At 38.6% G+C, this 27,378-nt stretch overlaps 1 protein-coding gene across 1 annotated transcript in view; it reads left to right on the top strand.

The window, feature by feature from the left end:
- Positions 1–27,378, top strand: part of LOC115779987 (receptor-type tyrosine-protein phosphatase T-like) — a 355,835-nt gene that overhangs the window by 308,319 nt on the left and 20,138 nt on the right. Inside the window, exons 22-24 of the mRNA XM_030728898.1 lie at positions 2,120–2,146; positions 20,437–20,591; positions 26,390–26,470. Coding sequence (XP_030584758.1) covers positions 2,120–2,146; positions 20,437–20,591; positions 26,390–26,470 — 263 coding nt within the window. The remainder of the gene's footprint in view (positions 1–2,119; positions 2,147–20,436; positions 20,592–26,389; positions 26,471–27,378) is intronic.

Genomic DNA, 27,378 nt, shown 5'->3' on the forward strand with positions numbered 1-27,378 from the left:
CTTGTAAAGCTACAGTGGGTATTTTATCTGTTCATCAGTATTTAAAAAATTCATAACATATATGAAATTGAGATGGTGTACCATAAGGATAGATGCCTAGAAGCAGTCTGCAGTAGTTGTGTGAGGTGTACTCCTCTTTAAATTGGAATGGGAATATTGATCCTTCTGAACTGTGCATGACTTCAGCGAGCTATAAAAACTGAAAAAAAAACTCTGATGAAGTACGAGTTTGTCTAAATCTCCATGTGTATGTTTGCGTGTGTTGTGTGTCCTGACATACTGTATTATGAGATCCCAATCTCTGGCCACTCATAGATGAAGGATGCCAGGGGGCAAAGTTGCCAGCAAACCATTGCAGAAGGAGCAGATCTCTCACTCACACACACATACACACACACACACACGCACACATATGGATGAATGTGATATTGGCCAAGTGATGTGCAGTGGTATAGCTTTATTATCAAAACAGGATAGAAAGGGAAGATAAAAACTTGATTAGATTGGTAAGATTTTCTTGGCTCAACTTTGATGTGTTGATGTTTTTGTTAATTTGATTTTTATTATTACTTTTCCTAGCCTTGCAGCTCATTACATTTCAGACATAATTAACTATAAATAATAGTGATAATACATATTTTGTGAATAACGAATATAAACACAATCCAGAGTAAAACCATGGCCTTGTACAGGAATCATCACTACAAGTCACACTCATCTAAATGAATCCTCCCTGCTTCTGTTTGTTCCTCTTCTATCTTCTACCTTTTGGTCTGTTTTTTCGCTCCTCATCCCATATCTATCTCCTGACCTTCCAGATGGTGATGGAGGCATCAGTGTTGTATATTTGGACTATTTTTATTCACTTTTATTTCCCTCTATAAACCCAAATTAAGTATTCATGCATTACTGGAAAACCTGCAAGTTAAAAAATATATTTGTTGGGTAGGCATTCAGTAATCTATAGCATAACAAATCATGGAATACCCCTGAGTCCCTGGAAAATTAATGGAGCCCTGAGCTCCATGCTAGCACATTAGCATATGCTACATTGAGTAAAAGCGATCAGCTGTCAGCCAAGTAAGACCTCTGTTGAGGACTAGATTTAAATGGATTATGATCTATTTCCCATATATGAGTTAGTGCTGGACATTTGTCCTGGGTATTTGTGTAGTGTAGTTACAACAGAAAACCAAACGCACCTTTTTCTGAAGTACCGTGGAACTGCTTTCAACCACCCAAAACTCACCCCCCTTGGTAAACTTCTAATATTGCTCAGTGGATGAATAAATAGTTCCTTATCTGGAACATGTCCAATGTCTAATTTGATTATTTCAAATGCTATTAGTAGAGTTCCTTGTATATTTAAACTGCCATTTTTTAAATTACTTTTATGTAATTTTTCTGATTTTATAATGAAACAGTCATATAGTTAAAACCTGTTTCATAGTGTGAGCTAAAGCTAAAGCCTTAACACAGGGGTGTAAGACTGAATGATGGACGGATCAGTGTCTGTGTTTTCATCTCCTTAAGTTAATGACCGGCAAAGCTTTTATGAAAAAGTGTAATTTTTTGGGTGAGTGAAGTAATCATTTCACAAGTCATAGATCTCATTTAATTTAATTGACTGCTGGCTGGTTCACAGCTGATTTTGAGTATTTTAAGGAAATATCTTTGGACATCACACTAAAATATTCCATAGATGGCCTGATATGGCTCAGTGTGGCTTTTATTGTTGAGAATTTGCAAAGAAATAAAAACATATTGACCCAACAGGCAGGAAAGAAATTTAATCATATATGCAGGCAACTAGATGTACTGTCAAACACTTGAAAGGAAACCATTCAGCATCTGTGAAAATGAAGTGAAGTGACAGCAAATGTTTTCATATGAGGACACATAGACAACCAAATTTATAATTCAGATAGGCAGGTTGTGCAGGTAGACAGGAAAAATAATTCAAACTGTGGAAGGAAAACCAGGTAGTCTATCAATTTAAAATAATTTAAAAGTCAGAAACAAATTTTCATTCAAATCATGAACTAATCAAATGTGTTTGTCCTTCTTCTGGGTTTTGCTCTGTTGTCATCATCGGCCTCACCTCACCATGCTTCAGAAGACATGCTTATTCCTACTCTTATTACCTGTAAGTACAGTAGAGATTTCACACCAGAAAAAAAATTCCTTTCTCAGCCCATTATTCTTTTGTATGGCTACCTTTGAGTTCTGTTAAATTTTTGTCCTGTTTTCGTGCATACTGTTTAACTTGTATCTAAATTTAAGGATAAAGTATTTAAATCTCAAAATATTTAAATCCTCCAAGACATCACAGCTTTCAGGAAAAATAGATCCTATGGTCATAGTAAAATCAGCACAACTTTTTTTTTTTTTTTTTTAATTTAGACAGTATGATAAAAGGTTGACTTTATTACCTGTCAAACACAAATTGTGTTGTGATGGTTGGTAGACAAACACTGAAACCTGCAGTCACAATGGTGTAATTTAGCTTAAAAATAACTTCAAAACAATATAAGAGCAGTCTCTTGGTAGCTTACTAATAAAAATGCATCCACACAAGAGAGAAGGAACACAATTTACACTATTAGAAATTAGAAATGCTGACAACAAATGAACATGTTAGGCAAAAAAATCAAGATTTCTGACCATTCTGCTTCACTTTCACAAAGTTATATGCATTTTCTATATTGACTAACCAGTATTCTTTCAACTTCCAATGAATATCGTTTCAATATTTAATGTTATAATGACACTATATAAATTATGTACTCTATATCAAAGGACCCCTTTTCATTCTTGACAATATATTTTAAATTGAGCGGCTGAACTAACTACAGCATGCGTTTGGCAGTGAGGGGAAATTTTAGACAGTCTTCATCTACATTATTTGCACGGCTCATCTCTTAAAGTGTCTCACCCTAAAAGGTCAGTGTAATTCACTCTTATCTTCTCTACCAAATGGCGATATCCTGCTTATTAACCAATTCTAATGAGGCACTATTATAGCTGTCTGTTCATACATGCAGAAGCACGTACAGGCACGCGCACACACACATGTGCCAGCATACCTGCAGAGTCACATGCACTCTGTTGCCCCAAGCTCCTGTACAAATCCTTGCAGAGGATTTCTAAAACTCTTCGCTTCTGCAGTCGTCTTCAAAGCATCTGAAAATTTCCTCCCGATCTGCAGCAGACTCCTGAGTGGGAAAGTCATCATGTGCCAACGCTTCTTAAAACAGCGCCCCCCCCCCCCCCGAGGCTTGTTGACCCCACTGGAAATTACTTCTTTATAGTATGAAGCTGGCACAATTAGAAAGACAGCAGCCATCACTGTGGTTTTGCTGCTTTTGCACGCAAAAATGAGCATGACCTGCCATGCTGAATCTCGTAAACTATGCCAGTGTAGACACATGCACACATCTTAAGAATAATTCTTTAACAATAGTCAAAATCACACACACCAGCACACCACAATAACAGGCTTTGACAAATAATATAAATATTCCATTAAGATTTTTTTTTGAACTTCCCTGTATTTTTCTTTTGCATATAAATATCAGTACATCTAAAGTCCAGAATTCCTTGGGATCTGCTTTCTAATTTAAATAAAATCATAAACACCAAAACAAACAAAAGCACCAGCAAACAATATGATAGAAACATACAAATAAATGTGACAGAATATTAAAAATATGTAGTAAATAGCTAATTAATAATTAAGACACTTTTAACCATAAATTTTCATTTTTTTGAAGATTGGCTGTAGTGCACTAACAGTCACACCCATATATACATACACACACACACACACACACACACACACAGACACACAGAGCGATCGCCCAAGGAGGCTTACTGTTAGATGAGAAGGGGATTTAAATTTGCACAAGACTCCTGCAATCCTGTCGTGTGTGTTTGTGTATGTTTTGGTTCTCACTCTGTTTCTTTTCAACCTCTATCTCTCTCTCCACCTCTCTCTATATCCCTCAATCTCTCTCTCCCTTGCTGGGTCTGTCTCTAAATCCTGTGATACGCAGATAAAAGTTTGTTTGGGCTTTGCCTGCAGCCTCCTCTAGAGCTACTGCTGTCATCATGAAGTGACTGACTGCCTGTCTGACTTCAGCACTGGCCAGGGATGGCTTGAGGATATTCGAGCTATCTAGTTGCCAACCAAATGGCTGACTCCATTCTAGCCATAATACAGAAGTTCTCTCTCAACAAAAGAAACAAATGGCGTCTCCCGTGTTTGACTGGATGCCTTGAGGTTTCCATGATGACTTGCCAAACTTCAACTAAAATAAATGCACTTCTCTTGGCATATGAGTTTCTATAAATAAGCCATACTGGCCACCTTAAATAAATTCAGCTTACAGATTGCTTACTGAAAGCTGATTAATGAATAAAATTATTTTTTCTACAGTTTGAATAACAATGGATTGCTTATTACAAGGTGCTTTTAAACATTTTTTGAACTAACCTATTCTTGATTTAAATTTGGCCATTATCTCTCCATGTGCCAATGATCTCCTCCACTGAGTCACAACAGCAATTCTGCTACTGAAATATAGACATAAATGTCTAGAAGGCACACAACAGTTATAGTGTATTACCATTTTGATATCAAATGAATGGGCTTATTTATCTTGAAAACAATATGTGACATGTCCAAACTAAAATGTATAATTATTTTATATTTTTGGTTGATGTTGAAAGATGGCCCTTGGGGGTAGCTCTATAGCTCACTTAGGTGAGCATGCAGCCCAGGGCTGGAGTACTTGCTGGAGTGTCCTGGGTCTGAGACCACCCAGGTCTATTTTCTGTCTCTCAAATCAAATCATAACAATGAAGAAAAGAAAGCTCGTAAAAGCCGACAGATAAACTTGGATTAAAGCACATGAATTCCCCTTTACATTTTATTATACAATGAGCAGTCGAGTTTGGTAATGAATTTTACATATGCAGCATTTTGGAAATGGACCCATCAAGTGGTCATTAAGCTTAATATATCAAATGAGCAACAATTAAACTTTTTTCTGACCGTATCTAGTGATGCTTTGCTCACTTCATGTCTCTCCATAATAATGTATCTTTGCTCACACTCCAGACAAAAAAAAAAAAAAAAGACATTTCTACAAAACATCCCTCATTATTAACACATCAAACGTTCTACACTTAATGTCGCTGGGGCCACAAAGAAGTCCATGATTTTTGCCGCAGTTGCACCTGGCAGGGTAACCTTAGTACTTAATGAACTGCCGCCGTGGCATTCATTAAAGAAGGATTATGTCATGCTCAGTGCCACTTAGAATATGCAAGAAATTTGTAATTTAAATGAGTCCATTATTGGTATGAATGTGTGCTAGGTAGAGGTTTAGTGACAGAGTGGGGAAGAGAATGAGAAGGCCTTTCATACACTTCAAGTTTACTTCTCCTTCTACATTATACTTGCTTTTGCTGAATTGTTGCTACTTCTGTCACTTTCTTCATCTTCCATTTTCATCCCTGTTTTATTTCCCTTTATTTTCTCTCCTCTTTTTTTCTCTCCTTTTTTCTCCCCTTTCTGTTTTTCATTTTCTCTCCATCTCTTCAGCTTTTTTTCCATTTGGCTTTCCTTTCTTTGCTCACCTCCACCTCCTCCTCATCTCTGCTCACTTTTCTGTCAGAGTGCAGTCCGATAGTCTGGAATAGGCCACTCTAAGCTCCAATCACACAGGAGGTTTTGAGGCTCTGTCGCCTATAAATTGGTGTGGAGCATAGCAAGGTTGAACCTGGGGGTTGATGGAAGGAAATGATTATGGGAGAAACTTTGTAAGGTCATTCCTTCTTTTCTCTTGCACTCTTAAATTTTTTCTTTTGAACATCCTTCCTCTCACTCTGTCTCGTTTGTTGTTGTTTTTATCCATCTCCTTGTTTATTATCGAGCTGTTTCATTTGTTTTTATACTTTCTCTTGTTCACTTTTCACCTCTGCTCTGTCTTTGGATTATCTTTCTCTTATTTTTCCTTCTCTGTCTTTTCCTCTGGCTTTTCTCTCAGTTTAAGTACTCACGGGCAGGTACGGCTCATCATCTGATCCCAGGCTCACCCACACACACTATAAAGTGCTTACTGCTTTAATTTCATATCTCTACATATATTTCTCAGTCACAAACAAATAATATTGCTGGTATGATTATGTTATGGCAATGATGGTAGATGTTGCCTCTGGTTCTGACCTTACACTTCCTGACTCTTAAAGGGCTTAACAAATGCAGTGGTACACACACACGTGCACACATGCACGCACACATGCACATTCACAAACACCCAAAGATCATTGGAAAAAAACATGCACAGCAGCCGCAGCTTACATTTCTGTGTAGTCTCAGCGCATATCGTGAGCACAAACTTTTTTGCATTGGTTTGCCGGGAACTTTAAAGGACATGCATTTTTTAAAATTCATATTTTATAGATACTGTTTAGCCAGCTGCCTTTTAAGAAATAGATGTGGTGTCTCCTTTAGAAGTTTTTTCAGTCGAGTACATATTGAAATTTTTATTGTGTATCGCTGATACCATATAGTAGTGAAAGAATCCTCAAGCAAAGATGTGTTAAGACCCCCTCGATTATTTATTGTAGGTATGACTGACATTCTGATTTATGTGTTTGTTTTTTAGAGTGCAGTTTTTCAGAGACGCATGTAAGCAGGCGTATTGGGTGGCTTCGTGATAAGTCACTGAGAAACACGCCCACTCACTCCCCAGTGTACACCAACAGTCCAATGCTGGAGACACATGTAACAGTCACACACATCCAAAAACACTGAATGTCCCACACCTGCAGTACATACACACTCCTCAAGGAGATAAAGTGTTTTCTCATAGAAACAACAACACACATACACATGCTACTATTATAGCCAATTTTTGTACACTCATATACACAGCCCACTGTATGCCATTCGTGACTAGATGTCAGACACTTAAAGTAAGCAGAAAAATGTGTTGGTGGATTCTGGAGGAGGTTTTTCTGTTGAACTCAGAGAAAGAAGTATGAAATGGATTTTATAGGACAAATCAGCTTAATTTAATTTTTTAAATTGTATTTTGAAATGCATATTAGTGATAGTTTGTTGTTCATTTGCAAACTAAGGCACTAATGAGAAAACTCTGAGAAACTTGGTTAACGACTTGCTCAGTTCTGGCAGCTTATGGGCGCCACAAGATTTTCACATAACTTCTGGGTGTCCTGTAAAACAACCCACATATGTCAAAAAGATATACAATCTAAGGCATAGTCAGTGAAATCAAAGCTTGTTGCAACAACAAAGAGCTAAAAGTTGTGATTAAACAGGAAGTGTTAAATGGTATCAGTATGAATGGATCCAATTAATAGTAATAATTAATAGATCCAATAGTTTTTTTGTCAATCTGTGACATTCTTAAATAATGAATGATTGCAGAATTCTTTGTCTGGTTTAGAAAAACCCTTTCAGAACATCCAGCCAAGTCAAGGACTCTCAAGGAGCTAGGTGTCTCATTGTCAGAGTCTACAATCGTTTCCATGAATTTTAATAATTTCATTCAATTTAATTTATATAACGCCAAATCACAACAACAGGCACCTCAAGGAGCTTTCTATTGTAAGGTAAAGACTGCAATAATACAGAGAAAACGCCAACAATCAGACAACCCCCTATGAGCAAGTACTTGGTGACAATGGGAAGGAAAAACCTTTCAACAGGAAGAAGCCTCCAGCAGAACCAGCTAAGGGGGGCATCTGCCATGACTGGATGGGGGTGATGGGCAGGGAGACAGGCCAAAAGACAGAAGAAGAGAGCCAGACATTAATACTGATTAAATGTATAGAGGTGTATAAACACAGAGAGACAAAAGGGGTGACTGCAGAAGAAATTGAGCTAGTGTACAACAAGGTGTAAACCACTGAGGGGAGCCTATCCCAGCTGTCATAGGGCGAGAGTACACCTGTACCTAGGTTAGCAACCTGTACAGGGTGTACCTGTACAGGTTGGTGACTAACACAGAAAGACAGACAACCATTCTCACCTATGGGCAATTTAGAATCACCAATTAACCTAACCCCACTAAGTGCATGTCTTTGGACTGTGCGAGGAAACCAGAATACCTGGAGAAAGCCTGCACAGACTCAGGGAGAACATGCAAGCTTCACACAAAAAGGTCTCGGTCAATGTGGATTCAAACCCAGGACCTTGTTGCGGTGAGGCAGCAGTGCTAGCCACCATGCTACCCTCAGACTAAAAACATGGAAAACAAACAATCTTTGGACAGAATAAACAAAGATCAACTTCAACCAGAATGATACTGGAGGATAAGAAGGATTGGAATAGCTAATGATTTGTCAGTGGAGGCAGTGACATAGCATGGGCACAGAGGGATGCCAGTGGAACCAGCAGTGTTTATTGACGATACTACCGCTAATAGAAATAGCAGGATCAATTCCGAAGTGTAAAGGGCTGTACTCGCTGCTCGGATTCAACCAAATGCTGTGAAGCAGTGGCAAGGTGGTGCAGTGTTTAGCACTGTTGTCTTGCAGCCAGAAGGTTCCTGTATCTCCTCGCTGGCTCAAGTCTTTCTGTATGGAAATGACACAGTGCAAATGGATAAGTCCCACAGAATACCACAAAAGCAACCCAGGAGTTTCCAAAGGCAAAAGAAAAAAGGATTTTCTTCAGTGGCCAAGACTATTGCATGATCTGTTTCAATAGAGCATTCTTTTTAGTTACTGAACCAGAGAGACCCACAGAAAGTGCAATGAAGTGATGCCAATGTCTCTAACCATGTCACATACCACATCCATATGAGTTATGCTCATTGGTACTTCTCAGATTTTGCTGTAACCCTCAGATGAATTAAAAGCTTTTAGGCATTGTTCTTTAAGATGATATCTGCAGTCTGCTGTGTCACAACAGGTGAAAATATGTTTCTGTTAGCCCTTGCAAGAAAAATCCTGTAAAATTCTCAGTAAAGACGTTTGATCCCTGGTCCCTCTTCATGCCAAAGTGTCCTTGGATAAGGCTCCTGACTGCAGGTGAGCACCATGTAAGGAGCTTCTTTAGTAAGTTTGGGTGTGAGTAGTTAAATGAATTTTCAATTACTCACGCCAACACTCTGTTGTTTTCAATGCCATGTGCCAACGCAGTACAGAATAGCTACCTAAACTCTACTCCCACAGAGGTCAATTATCTTGTTTCTGTATCTTGTGTTACATCCTCACTGCGTACGATCCTGGAAACTGTTGCTGCCTTCTTTTTCAGAGGAGCCAATAAGAGATGCTTGACTCCTTGATGTAACCCTCAAATGTGCTGCTTAAAGCAGATAACGCATAAGTTAGAGAGGACATGGCATCACATTCATTTAGAAGATCTTCAGTTGGCCTGGAAATAGTTTGTTACTCCATAAAAAAGCTGTCTGTAATACTAGGACATCTTACTATTTTTCACTGATCAAGGAAAACAGGAACACGCCTTGGCTGAGCCAAGTATTCCTTTAATCATAACTAGTAATGACTTTATGAATTTCTTCACAGATAATATTTTAACCATTAGAGAAAAAAAAATATTCACACCTCTCCATCAGGTGTGCCATTAAGTACAGCAACTCTAATAACTGCTGCTATTTACTTACTCTTTCTCTCTGATCAATCTTTGAGTTTGACCTTAATAATTACTTCCTTTATACCATTATTGTACCTTTTAGACCCCATTAATTTATCTTTATTAACAGGCTACGTACCACATGCTTTTAAGGTGGCAGTAATTAAACTGTTACTTAAGGAGCCTTTACTTGAGCCAACTGTCTTAGCTAATTATATAGCTATTTTTAACTGTCCTTTATATATATATATATATATATATATATATATATATATATATATATATATATATATATATATATATATATAAGGAGAGTATTTGTCAAACAGTTAACCAATCATTTGCAAAGTTTAAGTCAGGATTCAGAGTGGAACAGAAACAGCACTAGTGAAGGTTACAAATGATCTCCTTATGGCCTCTGGTAGCAAACTCATCTCTGTGCGTGTCCTGCTAGACCTCAGAACAAAATTGGATGCTCCTGACCACAATATTTTACTACATAGATGAGAACACATCATTTGTATTAAAGAAAATGTGCTGCACTGATTTGAATCATATCTATCTGATAGATTCCAATTTGTGCATGTGAACGGGGAGTGTTCCTTATGCACAAAAATCATGGAGTTCCACAGGGTTCCATGCTGGGACCAATATTTTTTACATTATACATTCTTCCCTTACCTGCATACATGTTCATTGCTACAGATGACAGGCAGCTTGATTTGTCAGTGCCAGATGATACAAATCAATTAAATTTTGTTAAACTACAGGAATGGCTTAAAGACAAAGTCCTGGATGAACTTTAGTTTCCAGTTTCTAAAATCAGATAAAACTGAGTTTATTGTACTCAGCACTAAAAATCTCCAAAACACGATGTCTAATCAGATACTTAGCCAAGCCAAGCCAAGCCAATTTATTTGTAGAGCACTTTAAAACAGCAAGCACTGACCAAAGTGCTGAACAAGGAAGAATAAAACAACAAAAGACAAACATAAAAGTCAACACCCAAAAATAAGAGCATCAATAAAATATAACAATAAATAAGAGCATCAGTAACAGATAAAAATAAAAGAGCAACAATAAAATAAAAATAAAATACACAATCAAAAGTCAGGATAAAATTGACTAAAAAATAAATAAATATATAAGAAATAAATACACTGCGATACAAACATCTCAAGCTTGTTTGAACCCCTGGTGAAAAAGGTGGGTCTTAAGAGAAGATTTAAAAATGGATAGTGAAGAGGCCTGTTTGATGTGCACAGGCAGAGCGTTCCACAACCTGGGAGCTGCCACGGCAAATGCTCTGTCCCCCCTGAGCCTCCGCTTAGTCCTCGGTACGACCAAAAGCAGTTGGTCAGCAGATCTGAGTGGTCAGGAAGGGGAGTGTAGATGCAGCAACTCTGCGAGATAGGGTGGTGCAAGGCCATTTAAGGACTTAAAAACAAATAAAAGAATTTTAAAATGAACTCTAAAATAAACAGGAAGCCAGTGCAGAGAAGATAAAACCGGAGTGATGTGTTCCTTCTTACGTGTTCCAGTCAATAGCCATGCAGCAGCATTTTGTACAAGCTGAAGATGAGACAGTGAGGATTGATTAACGCCAAAATACAAAGAATTACAGTAATCCAACCTGGTTGTAACAAAGGCATGGATCACTGTATTAAAGTGATCTTTCGACAAGATATTTTTTATCTTGGCAAGCTGTCTCAGATGAAAGAAACTAGATTTAACTACAGCATTAATCTGACCCTCCAACTTAAGGTTTTCGTCCATTTTGACACCCAGATTTGTGACTGTGGGCTTAGCATATTGAGATAGAGAACCCAGATCCACAGGAGTGACCCTCCCCGTGATGCCCGGACCAAAAACGATGACCTCTGTCTTTTTAGCATTAAAATTCAGAAAATTTGAAGCCATCCAAGCTTTGATGTCATTGAAACATTTTGTTAGAGTATGGACGGCATTCACATCACTTTGTTTTAGGGGCATGTAAATCTGGGTGTCATCTGCATAGCAGTGGAAAGCAATTTTATGCTTCCTAAGGATGGAACCAAGGGGGAGCAAATACAGAGAGAACAGTAGTGGTCCAAGTGTTGAGCCCTGAGGCACCCCACACAACAGAGGTGCACAGGATGATCTAAAATTGTTTAGGCCAACAGAAAATGTTCTCTGGGTCAAATATGACCTGAACCACTCCAGAGCTGTGTCCTGAATACCCACCCAACATTCTAGATGAGAAATTAAAATGTTATGGTCCACTGTGTCAAAAGCAGCCGTTAGATCTAAAAGAAGTAAAATCACATAGTCTCCCGCAGTTAGGAAAATGTCATTAAACACCCTTAGCAGAGCAGACTCAGTGCTATGGAGGGGCTTAAAACCAGACTGAAAAGTTTCAAGGATGTCATTTTCATCTAAAAAGGCTTTCAGTTGGCTATAAATGACTTTTTCCAAGATTTTTGATAGAAAAGGGAGCCTAGAAATAGGCTTAAATTTGACAATAGAGTGGAATCTAATCCGGGTTTTTTAATCAATGGCAACTTAATCTGGATGGTATTACCTTGGCCTCCAATAACACTGTAAGGAATCTTGGACTGATTTTTCACCAGGATATGTCCTTCAGTGAGCACATTAAACATATGTAGGAATGCTTTCTTGCATTTATGCAATTTCAGTAAAATTAGAAACATCCTGTCTCAGAGTGATGCTGAAAAGCTAGTTCATGCATTTATTACTTCCAGTCTCAAGAACTGTAATTGATTATTAACAGGTCTCTCTAAAAGCTGCCTGAAGCCTTCAATTGATCCAAAATGCTGCAGCGAGGGTTCTAACAGGGACTAGAAAAAGGCACCATATTTCACCCATATTAGCTTGTCTTCATTAACTCCCTGTTAAATTCAGAATCAGAATCAGAATCAGAATCAGAAGGTTTTTATTGCCATATGGGTGAACAGGTTCACAGCATTAGGAAATTGCTGCGGTACTTCGTGCTTACAGAAAAAAACAAATAAGTATAAAAACTATAAGACAATATACAAGTATACAAATTGCAAATATACAGAGATATTAGAGCTATAACTATAGCACAATATTACAAAATTACAAAATATACAGTGCAGAGACTAATTAAAAGATAGAAGAATGTAGACTATATTCCACTAATATGTACATCAGTGCAGTCAGACAGGTGCATAGACATAGGGTCATCAGCGTTTGTGGAGGGTGGTGGTAACAGTCTTAGGGTAATTGTTCATGAGTCCAACAGCAGAGGGGAAGAAACTGTTCTTATGGCGGGAGGTTCTGGTCCGTATGGACCGTAGCCTCCTGCCTGAGGGGAGAGGGTCAAAAAGTCTGTGCCCAGGGTGAGAGTGGTCGGCTGTGATCCGACCTGCACGCCCCAGTGTCCTGGAGGTGTACAGGTCCTGGAGAGATGGGAGGTTACAGCCAATCACCTTCTCAGCAGAGTTCCAGGAGTCAAAAGAAATAAGTGGAAAAAGAAACACTCCTGAATAATCAGGCCCCATCTTATCTTAAAGACCTCATAATAACGTATCACTCCAATAGAGCACCTCACTCTCAGACTGCTGAATTATTTGTGGTTCCTAGGGTATTTAAAAGTAGAATGGGAGGCAGAGCCTTCAGCTTTCAGCACCCTCTTCTGTTTTCTCTGTATTATTGGGTTTTACTCTACAGTAGAAAGCTTCTTGAGCGACTGTTTATTGTGATTTCACTCTATATAAATAAAATTGAATTGAACTGAATTGAATTGAACATGAAAAACTGTTGCTCTGAATTGTGCTATATAAATAATAAATTGATTAATTATTGATTTTTTTTTGAACATTCTTTATTTAAGAGTATGCGTTATTATGAACCCAACATATATGCATCCGTACATATTTACCTGCACACACATAATACAACAGAAAGAAGAAAACAAACACAAAAACACACCAAAAAAAAAAAAAGGATTAGTGTCTCAGCAAACAGTTAACATCCATTTCAGCAATTGAAGTCGATCAAAAATGGTCCTTATGGACTCACGAGGGGTGGGTGAACCCACCCAGCTTTTTCCATAGAGAAGAAAAAAGAACGAAACCCACAAAAGGGACTACCACATCTTCTTAGAACCTCGACATCTTCATCTGTGAGACCATCCAAAGTGGGAAATAGCTGGGATCCATGCTCTCAGAAAAACGTCCATTTTTACTTGAAGTGTTGCCGTTATCTTTTCCATTGTATACACATCTTTCAGTCTTTCTTGCCATTGTTGAAGGGTGGGGGGCAAAGGCTTGAGCCAGGACAGAGTTATCATTTTCCTTGCAACCAGTAGAAGAATCTGTAGTAACTGGACTTTCCTTTTCCCAATATTTCCTCCTGGGGTCAAGCCCAATATGTAATGCAGTGGGTTCAGCGGTAATGTGAACTTAAAATTTTTTTGAATTTCTGTCTGAACTCCCTGCCAGAATGAGCTCAGTGTTGGGCAGTCCCAAAAAATATGAGTGTGATCACCTATCTGGTTACAGTTCCTCCAACACAAATTTGTAGCATTCCTGTCGTATTTTGATATACTAAAGGGCGATTTAAAGAATCTCATTTTCAATTTCCAATCAAATTCCTTCCACCCTGGGCTATGGGTGATCTTATGACCATTTTCACAAACCCTCTCCCACTCTTCGTCTTCAATAACAATGTTCATTTCCAGTTCCCACTTTTGTTTTATATCTATAGAATTGTGAGAGAAATGCATCTGTAAATGTTTATATATATTACACACAATCTTCCTCTTACTATTTTCCTCTACACATTTTATCATAAACTTTTACAGGGGTACTATATTTTGTTTCAAAGTAGGACATTCCTTGTGTGATAAAAGAAAGTTCCTTAATTGTAAGTATCGATCAAAATCTTTAGAGCATAATCCATATTTTTCTTGTAACTGCTTAAATGACTTAAGGGTTTCTCCATTGAATAACTGGTTGATTCTTATTAATCCCTGCTGTGCCCATCTCTGGTATCCTGTATCCAGTTTGTTTGGAAAAAAGTCAATAGTCTATTATTATCTAGCTATTTTCACTATGCGTGATATTGTTAAAGGTGCTCCTATTTTCTTCCTCACCAAGGACCAAACCCTGTGCGTACAGATAATCCATTCATTTTCAACTTTTAAATCTTTCCATTTCTTTCTTTTTAAATTTTTTATGGCTTCCTCAATTTCCTTTTTTTTTTGTGATTGGATCCCTCATTGCTCTAGCGTCATTTTCCGTTAATTTTGGTAACCTAATTTTACCAAGTACCTTCTTAATCTTCTCTATTTTATTGTCTATCTCCTCTGATTCATAAAGCGTCTCATAGTAAGCTGAAAAAGCTTCTGCTATGTCTTTAGGATGGGACAGTGTTTTCTTTGTAAAGGGATGCATTATCTTTTCCACTGTGCAATCTGCCTGTTTCTTACACAACTGAAATGCTAATAGCCTGCTAGCCCTATTACCTGATTCATAATACTTTTGATTAGCAAACCGTAATGCACCCTCAGCCTTATGCGTCAACAAGTTATTCAGTGTTTGCCTGTATTCGCTGAGAGATTTTAAAATAGTTTCATCATTTGTCTTTTTATGTTCCTCCTCCAATTGCTGTGTGCGATTTTCTAATTCTATCTGTTTTTTATTGCGTTCTCTTTTAATTCGGGCTGACAAAGAAATGAGCTTGCCCCTCATTACCGCCTTTGCAGCTTCCCAAAGAGTAGACACTGATACTTCCCCATTATCATTTTGTTCCATATACTTGTTCCAATCTTTTTTAATTCTTTTAACTACTTCTGGGCAGTTCAGAAGCGAAACATTCATTCTCCACTGTTTTGGTTGTCTATCATTCTCTAAGTTTATTGTCATGACAACTGGGCTGTGGTCTGATATTGTTATTGGCTTAATGTGACAATTTGTGACTTTATGCACATCTCTCTTTAAGACAAAGAAGAGATCTATTCTGGAATAGCTTCCGTGAACCTTTGAAAAAAAGGTGTAAACACGCTCTCTGGGGTGACCTTGACACCATACATCTATCAGCCCCAATTCTTCAATCAAACTGGGCAATATTTTAGCCTTCTGGGGCACTGGTCTTTGTTCAAATGGGTGTTTATCCATTTTGTCGTTCATCACACAGTTAAAATCACCTCCTGCTACTATAAATCCATCCGCTTTGGTTGTCAAAAGAGCTGAAATGTCCTTAAAGAAGCTAGGGTCATCTTCATTAGGCGCATAGATGTTTAAGAGGGACATTTTCACCCCTCTAATTGTACCCACAGCCAAGATGTAGCGTCCCTTTTTGTCTTCATACATGTTCTCTAAAGCAAAACCTAGTGATCTCTGACACAGAATGGCAACTCCTCTCTTTCTACCCCTTTCACAAAAAGCACTGTAAACCTGCCCCACCCACTCCCTTCCGAGTTTTTTTATGTTCTGTCTCATTAAGGTGGGTTTCCTGAAGCATTGCAATAGAACAGTTCAATCTTTTCAGCTGGGTCAGAATTTTCTTTCTCTTCACGAGATTATTTATTCCATTTATATTATAAGTAAATACTGTTAATGTATCCATTTTTGTAGCGTATCCCTTGTAACTGTACTTAATTATAATGAGAGTGAAGTCAAAAGCTGCAATTACATAGAAAATATTGTTTGCCGAGAGACACAAAACGGGTAAAGAAACACGAAAAACAACTGTGAGCTTCCAATAACCCGGTGGTTTGCCCCTGAAATGAGGTGAACACAAACACAACCCTACAACCAAAGTGAGGGGGTCCCCACCCCCAATCTTCTTTGGGCAGAGAGATGGGGCTCTCTGGGTGGTGTGCACAAAGTGCCTGGGCGATGGTCCTCCAAGATGTCCCCGAAGTATCTTCACACCGCCATAATCGTGAAGTTTGCTTCATCCAGTCCTTCTCTTCCTCCCTTCCCCACCGTCCTGTAGCTTATTTTTCAACACTTCTTTTATAGCCTGAATCTATATATTGAAGTCAATATTTTATGATAAATGATACTCCCTTGCATGTCTAGTCTTATTTACTATTATTCTATTGTTATTGTCTATTATCTTCCTTACTGTTCATCACAAATTTAGCTTCTATTTACTTCTCATCCGGTTCTAGACTTGATATGGCGATCTCATTCACAGCAAAGGGCTCTCTTCTCTCTGTTATCACCCTGGATAATGGCTCTGATCTCAGCAGGATTCAGCTGTTGGCTCTTTCTCTTCTTTCCCTGAGTTCTCCATCCGTCTCATGTCAGCTCCTGTTTCAGTATCTCTCCGTCCTCCAAAGATGATTCAATGCCGAGTTCTTTCAATGTAGAATGCACTGCTGAAAGTGAGGGGAATAATTTTGTGCCCTCGTTCAGGAAGAGTTTCAGCTGGGCTGGGTACGGTGACTGGGCCCTGATGTTCTTTTCTTTTAGCTTTTTTATTACCTCTCAGACTTTTTTCCTTTTTTTCTGCAAGTCCGATGAGTAGTCATGGTCGAAATATATCGTGTTCTCTTGGTACCGTATGTTTTTTACTTCCAAGCGTGTGAAAGCACTTTTTGTTTTACACTAAGGTCCAAAAACCGGGCTATGATGGATCTTGGGGGCGCCACTGGCTTTAGGCTTTGGACCTGGCGCTCTGTGTGCTCTTTCTAATTTAATAACAACTTCTTCTCGGAACTCTAAAGAGGTGCTCAGGAGGTCTGTGATAAAGTTTATCATGTCTTCCTTTTCCACTCCGTCTGGAACGCCATACAGCCTGATGTTATTACGGCGGAATCTGTTTTCCATGTCGTCACATTTAGCCGTGAGGATAGCTTCTCTTTCCTGCAAATATCCCAGTGCTCTCTCCTGCCGTATGCTTCTGTCCTCCGTTGCACTTACTCTGTCCTCCGCTTCAGTCACTCTTCTGTCCAGCCCCTCCATTCGTTTCTTCAAGTCCCCAATAGATGACTCTACCCAGTGTAAAGAGCTCTTCAGCTCCCGAAATTAGTCAGTGTTTTCCTGCCAAAGTTTTCTTAATTTCATTAGCATCGCTGTTTCCCCACTGGCGTCTCCCATAGCTTTCAACGGTGTAGCTTCGGCTAACGTTAGCTGCTTGGAGCCTGTTGTAACGTCGTCTTTTCTACCAGCCTTAATGTCGTTCTTTTCTGACTTCTGACTAGAACTCCGTACTCTTGAGCCCTTTCCCTTCAGTTTGGTACTCATTTATCACTTTTCATTACTTTGTCGGCTATATGTTGGTGGGCCTGGTGGAGCTGCAAATTTATGCGTCCGTCCTCTTCATATCCTTCCCAGAAGTCCCTATTTAATTATTTTTAATTAATTATTTATATAAATAAAATTTAATTGAATGAACTGAATTGGACCTCACTTCCTGGGTGATGGCACCCGGGGATGTGCTACCCTGAAGCGGCTCTGGGGTAGAGTCAGCACACACTGGAGAGATTATCTCTTGGCTGGCCTAGGAATGCCTTGGTGTTCCCCTGGATAAGCTGAAAGAGCTGGGTGGGGAGAGGGAGATCTGGGTTTCTCTGCTTAGGCTGCTGCCCCTGTGATCTGACCCCGAATTATCGGAAGAAAATTGATGGATGGATGAACTCAATTGAAAAACTGAATTGAGTATCACACTGTGAAAAGTTCTGTAGCACCTACGCAAGGTTAAAAGGTTCTTTTGAGAGTACACCATTTACAGTTTTATTTTAGTAGATCACTTGTAGCTGTTTTCAAAGACAATTTTTCAAGTAACTTCAAATTAAGGTGTGGTTTAAAGTATATCAAAAGAATATAAAAGGTACACTTTAACTTTAAATGTCTGCTATTCTGCAGAACCTTTTGACATCCAGGTTTTCAGAAAGTAAATAATGGAGGTCCTGTTATTGTCCCTGGAAAAGATGATCCTGGTTTAGACAGATTGAACTTAATAGTCCATATAGGTGATCCTCTTTATAAAATTTCTAAGTGTATCATTTGGATAGTTAATTCTAATTGTAAATACCTCTAGGAACATAGAGTAAATTTAATTGAAATGGACAATGATTCATAACATATTCAATTTAGCAACAGTAACACAATACATGGTATTTTTATTATTTTACGTCGTGTGATTTACCAGTTGTTCATGGGCAGTTAAAGGCAAATACTTGGTAATATTTTCTAATTTTACAATCTAATGTACTATAGCCTTCAGTGTCCAATTATTAAGAGAGTGAAGATTTTGTCTTTAAAATTCAAGCATCTGCAATATTTTTTTTAGGCTTTTTTTTTTTTACACATTAAAGTTTGACGAGCCTTCCGGGACTCTAATGACACACACAGTCTGCAGAGTGGATATGATTTAGACACAGCTGTCTAGCCAAGGTGATATCGAAGCCAGAGTTTCCTCATATAGAGATGAGTCAAACTGCAGGACTTAGTCACACCGTCGAACCGTACTGTATCCAGAGAACAATATGTCACATTGATATTAAAAAGCAGCACACTAATTATCACTTGTAGCATTTTCATGTTATGAGACATTTTTGAGAGTAGCTTTCAGAAGATGGATGGAATGGACTAGCTCTAATATCACTTTTCTAGTTTTGCTGACCACTTTAGGCTACAAGCTGCATTTAACCACATATTCATGGACTTGAAGCACTTTCTTAGACTGTGGGGGGAAGCTGGCATAACAGGAGGAAGCCCACACAGGAAAACATGCAAACTCCACACAGAATGGCCCCAGCTGAGGTTCAAACCAGAAAACCTCTGGCTGTAGGTTGACGGTGCTAACCACTATAACATTGTGCTGCCCTGCATGCAGTACAAGATAGTAAAAATCTGCTTTATCTTGGTATCTCTATTAGCTCTGGTGAATCCACTGGACAATGTTAGATTGTAATGGCTTCCTGTCACTTCTGCCATCTGGTCTCTCAGTGGACCTAAAACTGAAGGTTCGAGCAAAACTCAAAAATAGTCAATGTGAAATGGCCAACAGATGGATGTTGTGGCATATAAGCAGAAGAAAAAAAAAAGGATACATTCACACTCAAGGGGCATCTCATCAGCAGTCACTGCATAACTACACTTACCATTATATATAGCCACTTTAGAAGCTCCACATGTTCCAGAAGTACTGAATGTCAACCTTTATGCTTTGAGTCATATCACCTCCTCTTTCTTTGCTATAGTTACACTACAGGGGAAAAAAATAACAATGTTCTCCATAATTTCTGAGGCTTTTCTATACTTATACATTTTTAAAATGTTTTCTATGCAGTTCGCTTCCATTTATGGAAAACCTTGGGAGGTTTTTAAGGCTAGTTACAAATTAAATAATTTAAAGGGCACCTACAGTAGCACAGGTGCAACAAGTTTTTTTTGTTTGTTTTTTTTACTGAATTTTAAATATAGTGTAATTTAAAATTATTAGTCAGTATTTCTCTGTTTATTGTCCAAGCTACAACTATGTTGTATGTCAAAATGACAACCCCACTCATTTTAACATATTAGAAATATTACATATTTTATATATTGCCTGTGATATGCATGTTTGCCAAAGAACAGAGGTGTTTTAAGTTACTTTTGACACAACAACAGAGGTATTTCTTGATTATATGCAGTCAAAGTTCTGTTTTCTCAGTTTTTTCACCATAAATCATCTTCCAAAAAGCTTTTTTTGTTTTGTAAAGAATGTTTGTTTGCATATGTGCCATTACGTTGGCACATTCCATGTGGATTTAAAGAATTGTATGCATAAGGGAATAATATATCTTTGTGTATTCTTGTTTGTATGTTTTTGAACCTCTGTAGGAAGTTGGCGAAGAAGCAGAAGGAAACTGCCAGCAGCTCCACTCAGCAGAGGGAGATGGGTCCAGTCACCACAGCTGATAAGAGCACCACTAAAGTCAGCACCTTACACAAAGACGACCCCTTCTCCACCTCCAACCAGGACCTCAATGGGTTCAGTAAGTCAGAATTCTCAGCAGTTCTAGCCCTAATGTGCATTCAGAAGATATCAGCGTTAGCTGGCACCATCATGGAGGTCTATTTGACAATATACAGCTTCATTGTAATCTCTAATAGGATACATTACTAACAATACACCATGTCCATGGAACATTGTTTTCCTGCTGGAAAGCATTAAAAAAAACCAACCAAAAACAATGCAGATTAAAATAATTTGCTGTTTTGCTGTAAGTTAACTTTTATTTCACATTATAAAGTTTCTTTTCCCCTTCTCATGCCTTAAAATATGCATATGCTGGGTCTCTGTGCCATTAATCATTTTGTCACATTCATTTATTCAAATAGTGGACATTTCATTTTTATAATAAAACTCTCCATATGGCCGTCTCTCGCCCATAGTGTGCTGTGCTGCTTCACTAGCCTCCGTCTTACTTAGTGCTGTTTTAATCATTTTCAGCTGAGCTCTTTATTTTTTCCGTTATGTGATGTGTTATACAAGTACAGTGCAAGAGTGCACATTCTCTTTCACTGCATATTCCACACATTTTCACCTGCAATCTTGTGAGAGTTAGCAGGCCTTCATTTGTTGGGGAGTATTCCCACTTTTTTGTAAAACTATGTGTGTGAGTCTGATGTAATTAGACAAGACCTCTCAGGAGAGCATTTTCACTTGAAAATGTCATGCTGGCCTTTTGGGAGTGCTTGACCACTGAAATCCAGGGATGCTGGAGAGGAACTAAGTAGCAAGCTAATCCTGGCCGTAATTGCCTGCACTCTTCCTCTAACTGTCCATGCTGCAGTTCTGATGTAAAATAATGGGTTTGTTCTGAAAACACTTAAAGCAGACCGCTTTTATCTGGACCTTAATACTGCACACACACACACACACACACACATATATATATATATATATATATATATATATATATATATATATATATATATATGGCGATATTTTTAATTTTGAAATGTTACTTGCTTTCAAATAAACTTGGCAATTTGTTTTTGCATTTGCAACATATAGAAGGGAGCTAACCTTCATCTTTGCATTTGGTATTTTATCAGCCTGTATATGACATACATTAAAGTCTTTGGACAAAGACACTTTTTTTTTTGGTTGCAATTTTTTCTCTGTAAACCAACACAATAGATCTTAAATCAAACAATCAAGACGGGATTAAAGTGTGGACTTTCAGCATTAATTCAAGGGATTAAACACGTTATTAATGAATTGTTTAAGAATTTGTACACATAGTCTCCCTTTTACAGAGGCTCAAAAGTAATTAGACAACTGATGGAAATGGTTTTATGGCCAGGTGAGGTTTTATGTCTGTGTAGATTCTCAGTCATCCAGGTCATAGTCATCTCTGGAGCTTGAAAAAAGGTGACTGGACTTTTTGTTTCTTGAAGACGTTTCGGATGAGAGATGAAACGTCTTCAAGAAACAAAAAGAAGTCCAGTCATCTTTTTTTCAAGCTCCAGAGACCAGGTGAGGCTTTTTCCCTTATAATTCATGATAAGTCGTGCAGATTAAAAAGAAAAAAATACGACATGTAGAGTTGATTCCAAGTGTTTAACTTGCATTTGGCAGGTGTTCAGTGGAAGTTTCACTATGATGTTCAAAGACATTTTGATGCAAATGAAGAAAACCCTCATTAGGCTGAAAAAACAAAATGACCCTATGAGAGTGATAGAGAAAACTTTAGGGGCAGCCAAATCAACATTCTGGTTACAGTCTTAAAACACGTGAATGCACTGGTGAGTTCAGCAACACGAAAAGGCCTGCTCGATCACAGAAGGCAACTAAAGTGGCTGATTGCACAATTCGGTAAGAAAACTTTTGAACACAACAACAGAGCAATTTCTTGATAGCTCGGCCAGGTCTTGTTTGTAAATGAGAACTAGTTCTCAAACATTTTTGTGTGGTAAAATAAAGGTTTAAAAAAAAAAATGCTGATTCACAATATCTAACTAGTCGAGAACACTCTGGAGGAGGTAGGTGCATCAGTGTCAAAGTCTACAGTCAAGAGATGCTTTCATTACTGTAAATACAGCAACATGCAAACCACTGGTAAGACTCAAGAACAGGAAGAGCAGATTAGACCTTTTACAGATTAAACATTTAAATGATCCTGATGAAAACACGGTGAACTTGTACTAGATTGATGGAAAGAGAAAAGTGTGGAGGAGGAATGCAGCAGCTCAAGATCTGAAGATAGCACATTATCTGCCAAACATGGTGGGGGCATGTTATGGCATGGACATGTATGGGTGCCAGTGGAATTGGGTCACTGGTGTTTATTGATAATGTGACTACTGATTAAAAATATCCAGATGAATTCTGAAGTGCTCAGGGCTATACTTTCTGCTCAGATCCAGCATTTACTTTTGAACCTCTGAAAATGGGGGACTAGGCATAAGAATGGTTGTAAATCCTAAAGATTTTCAACAGCTTGAATCAAAGGTGGAGCTCTGACACCCCCCCCCCCCCCCCCCCCCAAAAAAAAAAAAGAAAAAGAAAAAGAAAAACGGGCTTAGCTGTAATTCCTTTTCTTCAACTCAATGTAACTACACTGGGGATGTAAGTTTAGATGATTGGATGTATAAAATAGGAGCTTGAAATCCTCTAATAAATAATGACTGCTCTTTGCTTCTTGAGAGAATTTACTTAGACCTTCCTTGCAGACACATATAGAAGTTTAGCACTGAAACTGAATTTCATTACATGATTTTTCAGAATATGTGAAATGAAGTTTGGATATGTAAAAGAGACTTGACTTTGCTCATTTTTTTAAGCTTTGGAAAGATTGTAGAAAACCTTCTCAAGGTTACACACACAAAAAAATATAACTCATTCTCTTTTTTGTTCAAATGCTTATGTTGTGAATATTTGAAAAAGAAATGGACACACACACACACACACACACACAGACACACACAGTCACAGATCCAAGCACAGTCTTAATGAGACAGAGAAAAATGCTGACACAAGATAGGGGACCCAATAATATTTGCGGAAATGGACCCTCACAGGGCAAATAACCTTTTTGTGTTATTGCATTTTCACCCAGTCACCAGCTTACTTCACAGGACTTTGCTGCCAAAGCAGATTTCTTTTGGTATGCAGGTACACTCCTCACTGTATTAAAGTTGAGCTTCTTTCTCTGGCACATTAGCATATAGTGCCGGTATGCATGAGACGTGGGGGATTTTTATCATAGAAGAGGAGAAAATATGTTGTTGGGGGGTATTAAGAGAGGAGAGGAGAGCAGAGGGCAGAGACGTGAGAACAGGCGGAGGAAAGAGGACGATAGAGAGAGAAGATAAAACTGAAATCATCAGCAAATCAGGGAAATTGGGCCATTGTAGCAGAAAACATTACAGCAAACAGAATATCAGAGGACGGAAAAGAACTGGAGGGAGGGGTGTACGGATGTTTGGTGGGGCGTGTGTGTCTGTGGGGGCAGGGATTCATTATCCATTTGTTTTTAGGACATTAGTTAAGTTACAAACACTGAATAAGATCTCTATGAGCATACCGCCACTTTTTCTAAACAGCCACATTTTTCTTACACAGGAAAGTAGAAACTTTTGGAGCAACTGTTGCTTATTTTCAGGCACGGATGTCACACATATGGCTGCAGAATCTGTTCTTGGTGTTTCAGTAGGACTTTCAAGATTACAATGAGTAATGTGGTTATCAGGGAGTTTTTAAAATAGTAACTGAATCCAACACCAACGCTAATAACAAATATGTGCTTATATAAACTATGCAAAAAGAAGAGCATCTGGGAAACAAAAACAAAGCGACATAAGTGAAACTGCAAGAAAGTAGAGATGAGGAAAAGAAGGAGAATAAAGACATATCATGTAATCTACTCAGTGAGTATGAAAGGAAGTGGGGAACCTTTCCACTTTAGACCATCAAAATTCAGAAATAAAAAAGACACATGATGGACAAACACATGTCAAGTCAAAAGCAATGTCTATGCTAGCATGTATGAGTACCAAGTGGCTGCTGAAGTAACAATCATAAACATGCACACAGTCTAGATCTCAGAGATAAATGTGTGTAGGCTAACTGTGCTATCTAATGTGGATTATTGAACAAGTTAGCTAGCATATAATATGTAACATTCAGTCTCCCAGCAGTCCCCCTAGGTTTTATCTTATTGTGTTTGTATATGTGCCTGTGTCTATCCCATATATCATTTATTTATAGACCCCAGGAAGGCTCTGTGTATGTGTGAGAGGGAGAGTGCATCTGCAAGGATTTCTAGCTTTTAGTCACTGTTTAATAAGCCAAGTCCCCGTGGTGACTCACATTTATTACCAATGGTATATCTGCTAAACTGCTTTCAGTTTTGCTTCATTGACTGTATTCCCATAGTGGCCAATTTGAACTAGCAATAGCAATTTGATCAACCACCTTGATGAGTCAGAGTGTTAGTAAGTAAACTCAAAAGTGCACTGCAATGTTTTTGTTTCAGCTGCATCTCTGACCACCACGAAAGTGATGATGGATGCAAACACAAGTCAACAAATGCCTTTTTTTTTCCAGGAGTCATAATTTCAGCTGAGTTATCATTCCAAGGGCATCAAATGCTGCAGTTTCAGTACTACTGGCATCAAACAGTTGGGCACAAATCGTTCTTTGGCACTCTGCTGTTATGCACCGGATTTAGGCTACATTGAGACAGATCTGTCATTCCCAACCCGTCAAATATCGATGTTCATAAATGACCCTTTAGCATCACATATAAATATAGGGTTGGTTTTGTGAAACATTAATCTTCACTTTTCGTATTGCTGTATATTTCTAGCAGAACTAGGAACTACTTAAGTGCCTATGTGCCTATTCCAACTAAAATTTTATTCAGTTCACGACTAGCAAGCCAGCAAACGGGAGGAATGCTGTTTGGGGAGAAGAAATGGATTTATGTCCCTCTGGAGTTTTAGAGACCTGTAGAATCTTTGCCAATGACAAAATAAGCAATTTGTCCTTATCATCAAGAATGATTCACATGTAGATGCAGTTTGTCTTTACATTTATGACTTTAATTTATGACCCCACATGTTCAGGATGAAACAAAACGTCCTTTTTCTGGTTCAAGTCCCAGATTTCTTAACAATGCAGATATTGTTTCCAATCTCATAGTACATCCTGTATAATGACAATAAAGGCATTCTATTCTATTCTACTTCCTCTTCCTATCATAAGGGAAAGGAAGACGTTCTTAGATTGTGTTTTCTAAAAAAAGATCTTCCTCTGTTCAGTTTAGTTTTTACGTGAGATTGTAGTGCACCGTTATTGGGAGATGAGCACTTTTCTGCTTAAAGTTAAATATCGTACTGTTACTGATTTGTGGCCTGTGCTGTTGAATATGGAGTATTGATCTGCCTTTGTAATTTTTTTTGTTTTTAATTATATCCTGTGATTTATTTTTTCTTCTTAACTAACCTGACCCTCTCTTCTTTTTCAATCTCCTGGTTCCTCTACCTCTTCTTCTTCACCTGTTTTATGCTTTACTTTCTTACTCTTGTGGTCATTTCATTTCAAACTTTCATTGTACATCTTTCATTTTATGGCGTTTTCACTCTTATTACTCAAATTCCCTTAAATTCCTCATGCTTCCTCATCCTTTGTCTCCATTTACTTCATCGTGTCCACCCTAATCTTCTCCTCTGTTTCCCCACATCCTCTTTTTCCATTTTTTCACATTTCTTGCCTTTTACATTGTTTTTCATTCTCTTTTCACCTTCTTTTCACCTCTCTTCCTTTCTGTCTCATCCCCAGCTTCCCCTTCTCCCTGCTCCTTCTCTGTGCAAGGAAGCAAGATGCTGCAGAGCAAATCCCTGCTGAATTCCTACTACTCAGGTACACACTTAAACACACACATTGGCGCACACAATCTCTGAAGATGGTTAAAAGCCACTTTACAGTAGTCGTAGTAGTAGTTGTTTTTTGTGATAGGTAAGTTCACAGTTGTGAGAGAACCATACCAACTGTGGTCATCAGTACTATCTATACTGTACTATACTGTATTACCAAAAGTATTCACTCAGCCACCCAAATCATTGAATCCAGGTGTTCCAGTCTCTTCCACGGCCACAGGTGTATAAACCAAGCACCTAGGCATGCAGACTGCTTCTACAAACCTCTGTGAAAGAATGGGTCGCTCTCAGGAGCTCAGTGAGTTCCAGGGTGGTACCGTGATAGGATGATACCTGTGCAACAAGTCGTGAACTTTCCTCACTACTAAATATTCCACAGTCAGCTGTTAGTGGGATTATAAAAAGGGGAAGTGACTGGGAACGACATCGACTCAGCCACAAAGTGGTAGGCCACGGAAAATCACAGAGCACGGTCAGCGGATGCAGGGGCAGCCAACTTTCTGCAGAGTCAATCACTACAGACCGCCAACCTTCATGTGTAAAGCACGCCGCTACTGGACTCTAGAGCAGTGGAGACGTGTTCTCTGGGGCGATGAATCACACTTCTCCATCTGGCCATCCAGAGTCTGTGTTTGGTGGTTACCAGGAGAACAGTACTTGATGTCAGACTGCATTGTGCCAAGTGTAAAGTTTGGTAGAGGGGGGGTTATGGTGTGGGGGTGTTTTTCAGGAGTTGGGCTCGGCCCCTTAGTTCCAGTGAAAGGAACTCTTAATGCTTCAGCATACCAAGACATTTGGGACAATTTGATGCTCCAACTCTGTGGGAACAGTTTGGGGATGGCCCCTTCCTGTTCCAGCATGACTGCACACCAGTGCACAAAGCAGCTCCAT

Source organism: Archocentrus centrarchus, chromosome 5 (genome assembly GCF_007364275.1).
Source record: "Archocentrus centrarchus isolate MPI-CPG fArcCen1 chromosome 5, fArcCen1, whole genome shotgun sequence".
Classification (NCBI taxonomy): domain Eukaryota; kingdom Metazoa; phylum Chordata; class Actinopteri; order Cichliformes; family Cichlidae; genus Archocentrus; species Archocentrus centrarchus.